At 41.8% G+C, this 6,813-nt stretch overlaps 1 protein-coding gene across 2 annotated transcripts in view; it reads left to right on the forward strand.

Annotated features, from left to right (window-relative positions):
* The window catches only part of LOC111977858 (calcineurin-like phosphoesterase domain containing 1), a 47,265-nt gene that overhangs the window by 32,544 nt on the left and 7,908 nt on the right, over positions 1 to 6,813 (forward strand). The window contains exon 5 of one of the 2 annotated variants that reach the window (XM_024007605.2): positions 112 to 205. The exons of the other annotated variant lie outside the window; for it this stretch is intronic. Coding sequence (XP_023863373.1) covers positions 112 to 167 — 56 coding nt within the window. The 3' untranslated portion in view covers positions 168 to 205. Of the gene's footprint in view, positions 1 to 111; positions 206 to 6,813 lie in introns of those variants that run through there. 2 annotated transcript variants of the gene reach the window in all.

The raw sequence follows: 6,813 nt of genomic DNA on the forward strand, positions 1-6,813 counted from the left end.
TCTTAAGGGAAACAGACTACATTAGGTCATTAGAGCTAGTGACTGATACCACTTGTGAGTGCAGACAGTGTGTAGATGTTTCTCATCTCATTTTTCCATTTGGATTCCCAGCAGGCCTGACTCTAACTGGAGATATGAATGAGCCAGTAACACTGGCTGTTAAGTGATCACCCCCAATTAATCCTGAAGCTTCACCACGCTATCAAGAGGAGCAGAGTAGGCTGACTACTCCTCAACATTGACAGATGGTTTTAGCTCAATTGGTGAAGAACAAAAGTGCTAAGTGACATGGCTTGTTTTATGTTGTTTATGTTTGTTTTATAAATCATTCTTATTTGGTTTCATTAGCTTTTTACAAGACTGTAAAACTGATGTATTCAAATTAATTTAGGATGATTTCATCATAACATGAATAGCTTTTACTTTTCATTCTGGGGTACGTAGAGTTCTCAACTCGTGTTATCAAAAATGATAGGATGGTTGTGTAAGGTTTGATAGCCGAACCCACAGATTGTGACACCCTCCTCACCCTTCAAGCATTAGGCAGGTTAGGCACAGTTCCTGTCCTGCTGTGCACCCTGCAGATAGACATGCACTGGATAGAGCTCCTTCGGCTCCCTAACAACAAAGAGTCAAACAATGCATGTATTTAAATCAGAACATTCTGCACTGCTCTGTCTCACTCTCCTGAATAAACCCCGAGGTAGGACATCAAAATGGGAGRGGGAGAAAGAGAGATGTGTGGCTGATTTAGACTAGGCTGGCTGGTTGCCTGCTGTAATTAGTAGCTTACTGCACTGCCTTTCTCCTTCCTAGTTCTCTCTCTCGGTGGAGCTCTACTGTGATGGTCCTCAGAGGAAACCTACTCGTTTAAAAAGTAATTTTTATTTTGTCTTGTTGGTTCACTTCCTCTTATTTTTCCTCCTGATAATTCTGTTTTTTCCTTCTCTGATGCTTACGTCATTGTTGCTGTGGTTTGTATTTTCTTAATCTTTTAAGGGTTTGCAGAAAGGTTGAGAAATACAGTCAGTATTTTGTACTAGTACATAGAGTAGCCAGCTAAAGAATTTAGTGTATTAGATGTTTTAGATATTGTGTAGGTGTAGGCCTATATGAGCAGGACTATTAAGAGAACATTCAACCTTTAACATTTTAACCTGGCTTCTCTCGAGATTAAAGTCTTACAGTTTTACTGCAAGATATGAACTGCCATAATGTTTGTTCTTCAAATTATGTATTATATTAAAATTAAGTAAATAGCCCACATCTTAAAATAAATACAAGGTTTTGTTTTTCCGGGTTTCTGTTTTTCATTCTCAATGTTACACTTTTTTTATTATAGAAAAACAAAAACAAATGGATGTTCTAAGTCCACAACAATGCTTAAACCACATCAGGAGACCACTGAGGTCTGGGGAAAATATTTATATTTTTTATGTAGTTACCCTTCAATTCAAGTGTGCATCTAGCAAGTGTTTTTTTGCACACTTGTAGGGTATTTGTTTTGCAAACTCTACCATCTTGATTGATTAAAATAATCATGATATTATTCTGCCAGATAAGTATAGGCTACTTCYTAGTTAACATTTAATTGAGAAGGTTTTTGGGAAAGCTTTCCATCTACCTGAAGACTTTTCATTAGCATCATCGCTAATGGCTACACAAAGTGGTAGACTCCCGCACTGCACACACACACAGCAAATACGAATCACTGATGCATTCTGTTCATGTCTTATGATAAACTTCTGCAAATGTAATTAATTCAATACATTTAGTTGATTCCCTGCTAAGGTCAAATGCTTTTTATATTGTTGAATTATGTTTTAATGCCTGGATTCCGTGAGGGCCCTAATTATCATATTTGAGACCGAATGAGGCTCTCTACTACCTACTGTTCCTGCAGTGATGATTCACCATCTTCCTTGAATGACTGGGACCGAGCTCCCTGCCTTCCAGGACCTCTATCAGGCGGTGTGAAAGGAAGGCCCGGAAAATCATTAGACTCCAAACCACCCAAGCTGTTCTCTGCTTCCGCACAGCAAGCGGTTCATCAAGTCTGACACCAACAGGCTCCTGAACAGCTTCATTTCCCCATGCCATAAGACTGTTAAACAGCTAACTAAATGGCTACACGGACTAAGTTGACCCTTGTATTTTATTCTTATTTTTGCACTGTCTCCATGTACACTCACAGGGTCCTACACACTCACTCCATCATTTGCTCTCTCACACACACACACACACACACACAGGAAAGTATTCCGACCCCTTGACTTTTCCCACATTGTGTTATGTTAGCCTTATTCTAAAATTGATTAAATAGTTTTTTCCCCCCTCTCATCAATCTACACACAATACCCCATAATGACATCAAACATGATTTGGAAAGGCACACACCTGTCTATATAAGGTACCACAGTTGACAGTGCATGTCAGAGCAACAACCAAGCCATGAGGTCGAAGGAATTGTCCGTCGAGCTCCGAGACAGGATTATGTCAAGGCACAGATCTGGGGAAGGGTACCAAAACATCTCTGCAGCATTGAAGGTCCCCAAGAACACAGTGGGCTCCATCATTCTTAAATGGAAGAAATGTGGAACCACCAAGACTCTTCCTAGAGCTTGCTGCCCGGCCAAACTGAGCAACCAGGGGTGAAGAGCCTTGGTCAGGGAGGTGATCAAGAACCCGATGGTCACTCTGACAGAGCTCCAGAGTTCCTCTGTGGAGATGGGAAAACCTTCCAGAAGGACAACCATCTCTGCAGCACTCCACCAATCAGGCCTTTATAGTGGAGTGGCCAGAAGGAAGCCACACCTCAGTAAAAGGCACATGACAGCCTGCTTGGAGTTTGCCGAAAGGCACCTAAAGACTCTCAGACCATGAGAAACAAGATTCTCTGGTCTGAAGAAACCAAGATTGATCTCTTTGGCCTGAATGCCAAGCGTTACGTCTGGAGGAAACCTGGCACCATCCCTACGGTGAAGCATGGTGGTGGCAGCATCATGCTGTGGGGATGTTTTTCAGCAGTAGGGACTGGGAGACGTCTGGATCGAGGGAATGATGAACGGCGCAAAGTACAGAGAGATCCTTGATGAAAACCTGCTCCAGAGCACTCAGAACCTCAGACTGGGGTGAAGGTTCACCTTCCAACAGGACAACGACCCTAAAAGCACCCACAAAGCCAAGACAAACGGCAGGAGTGGCTTCGGGGGAAAGTGAATGTACTTGAGTGGGCCCAGCCAGAGCCCAGACTTAACCCGATCGAACATCTCTGGAAGAGACCTGAAAAATAGTTGTGCAGCGACAACTCCCCATCCAACCTGGGACAGAGCTGAGAGGATCTGCAGGAAGAGAATGGAGGAAATCTCCCCAAATAAACAGGTTGCCAAGCTTGCAGCGTCATCCTGAAGAAGACTCAAGGCTGTTAATCGCTGCCAAAGGTGCTTAAACAAAGACTGAGTAAAGGGTCTGAAACTATATAAATATATTATTTTATAAATTTGCAAACATTTCTAAAAACCAGTTTTTTGCTTTGTCATTATGGGATTTGGTGTAGATTGAGGGGGGAAACAATCTAATTTCAATTTAAAATAAGGCTGTGAAGTAACAATGTGGAAGAAATCAAGGGTCTGAATACTTTTTTGAATGCACTGTATTCCATGAACTTGTTCAGGGATTTTTTTAAATATATATATTTTTTATTTAAGGCAAGTCCGTTAAGAACAAATTTCTATTTACAATGACGGCCAACACCGGCCCAAAACTCGGACGAAGCAGGGCCAATTGTGGCACCACCGCATTGATCCCAATCATGGCCAGTTGTGATACAGCCTGGATTCGAACTAGGGTGTCTGTATGGGCGCCTCAAGCGCTGAGATTCAGTGTCTTTTGGCCGCTGCGCCACTTGGATGATGAAACTTGCCAGCCAACCAGGAAAGCAATGCGGAAGCAATTCAGGAATTTTTTAAAGTCCTTCAATCAATCAATCAAGTTATTTTTATAAGCCCTTTCACATCAGCTAATATCTCGAAGTGCTGTACAAAAACCCAGCCTAAAACCCCAAAACAGCAAAGCCAATGCAGGTGTAAAGAAGGCACGGTGGCTAGGAAAACTCCCTAAGAAAGGCCAAAACCTAGGAAAAAACCTAGAGAGGAAACCAGGCTATGAGGGTGCCAGTCCCTCTTCTGCTGCCGGGTGGAGATTATAACAGAACATGGCCCAAGATGTTCAAAATGTTCATAAAATGACAAAGATGGTCAAATAATAATCAGGAATAAATGTCATTGGCTTTTTCATAGCCGATAATTAAGAGTTGAAAAACAGCAGGTCTGGGACAGGTAGGGGTTTCCATAAACCGGCATGGAAACAGTTAAACTGGGGAACAAAAGCAGGCAAGCCAGGTGGACTGGGGACAGCAAGGAGTCATCATGCCGGTAGTCCTGACGTATGGTCCTAGGGCTCAGTTCCTCCGAGAGAGAGAAAGGAGAGAAGGAGAGAATTAGAGAATTATCAACCAGAACGCAAGTATTGTACCAGTGTTGTCCTGCAAAGAAACAATGATTATAGTTGGGAAAATGTAATTAAATGTGGATTACATCACGTGCCTGGCTGCTTACTTTCAAAAGTATTCGGCAATCTTCATTTATCGCAATAAATCATTTGACAAAAGAAAAATCAATGGATAAAAATGTTGTCGATCTTTAGAAAATGTCTCCTATGTCTGTTGTTTCCATTACACCTGTCGCAATAAAAAAAAAATGCAACATTGCTTTTGTTGAAAAACCTGAGTCAATGGAAACCTGCCTAATGACTGATGAGACGAGTCACTCATTTTGGCATCCCTGTCTGGCCCCGACAGGAAACCTAGGAATTGTGTTTTMTTTTTTTTACATTACATGGACGTGCACATTTACYAGCATTATGCTCTTTCCCTCCGAAAAGAAATTCCACTGCAATCAGAGATCTGTATATAATGAGAAGATGCTCATGTATCCGCCCTTACAATGGGAGTCGTCCCAAAGGCGGGAAGTCAGGCGACAAGCTTCGGTCTAAAATAAGTCATAGAAACTAATAGAGCTTATTTTGGACAGATTTTGGCGTTTCACTGTCATCGCTCACTTTGTGACTGACAGGCGCCTGTTTTATCAATAGATCGCTAGAAGATGCATGTCGTTTATTCTAGCGGGAGAGGGCTCGACGGACTAGCGAATTTAAACTTTTAAATGAAGAAAAAAAAACAGTTCGTATGAAGTGTAAAATGTATCCACCTGAACATGAGTCTGTAACCAGCTGATTAGCTGACAGCCGGCGCTAATTGAAAACACTGGTACAATACTTGCGTTCTGGTTGATATGTTGATGAGTAATGTTTAACTTTGAGAATGTTCCCCCCCTATAATTACAGTATGATTCATCCTAGTTATTAGGATCAAGACCAAACGTTTCCCTCTGTTTTTGGTTAATCTCTGTTTAGGTTTCATTGGCTTGTCTAATTGTAGTTCTGTTAGGATTGCAGTGTATACACACGCCATAGTTGGACGATCATCGGTTGTTGAGTGGGAGCTGCCTTTAAATTGTCAGCATGCTTCCCGGCCGGAAGAGTTCGTGCATATATTATGGCGACATTTTAGGAAGTTTGTGTTTGTTTTGGACTTTGGTGAGGGTTTCTTCAGCTGTTCGGGCACACAATTGTTTTCTTCTTGAGGCAAGCCGAAGTCGATAACATAACTCTACGCCCCTTCGTCAGTGATTGGTCAACAGTAGGGATTGTTCAAAGAAGTATGTTAAACGAGAGACAACTCGTTTTCATGTACATTTTTCTTTGCGATGCACCAAAGACCTTATTTATATGTCAAATTGCGCAACTAAGATCTCCTCGGCAAAAACGTCGACATTAATGACATATTTCTTGAGTTATCTTAGATTAATTCTGACGTTTGTGTATACTGGCTACGGCGTCTCAAAAATAGACCAACAGTACTATTGACGTTACTTTCTCGTTTTTCAAGCAAAGGTCTTGGGAGTACACTCGTTCAGTTCGCCTAGCCGAGTCACTGTCCTAAATGACATTGCCGTGGGGTGCCATGGGAAAACGGGTGCATTGGCATAACTAAGTAATGCTAGAACAATAGCCTCTGGGTTTTTGATAACAAATGAATTTAGCCTGCAAAAAATGTGTATCATCAATTTCCATCTATATTAGATTCCAAGTGGTGGGCCGTCAGGCGCTGCAAGGCCTTCTCTGCTGGCCTAAACATCATCAGAATATAATTTTTTTTAAATATATTTTCCCACAAATGTATTATTATTCCCCAGAGTAAGAGTTATACTCTTCATTTCATAGCTTTCCTCTTGGTTGCACTGCTTCCAGCCCCAGGTTGAGATTTGGAGGGCTGGTCTTATGTTAGATCTTTTATCCAATCATATTCAGCCATCATGTGTTGCCAGGGGTCTAAAATCTGCTCTTAGGCCTTCAGAATCAACAGTGCAGGCGCTTGTAGCTTAAAGTGAATGGAAATTACAATTTTGTGTCAACACCATCAGCTTTAGAGTTGGCTATTGTACGCCTGCTGGGTGGCTCCAGTGTTACACAGGAGCCAGCTAGCAGGCGTAGGCCGTCCACGTCTTTTGATTGGATTACCAATATTGAGGAGGCAGGTCCTATGGGCAGGTCTATGCAGATCTAGGGAACTGAATTTGATAAACGAATTAATTCGCGTACTACCTAAACTGTTTTTTGAACCCACAATGGCGGAAGGAGGAGAAGAATCGATTTGGTCGAGGATATATATTGAATATATAACGCCATTCATTC

This window comes from Salvelinus sp. IW2-2015, linkage group LG18 (genome assembly GCF_002910315.2).
Source record: "Salvelinus sp. IW2-2015 linkage group LG18, ASM291031v2, whole genome shotgun sequence".
Taxonomy (NCBI): Eukaryota; Metazoa; Chordata; class Actinopteri; order Salmoniformes; family Salmonidae; genus Salvelinus; species Salvelinus sp. IW2-2015.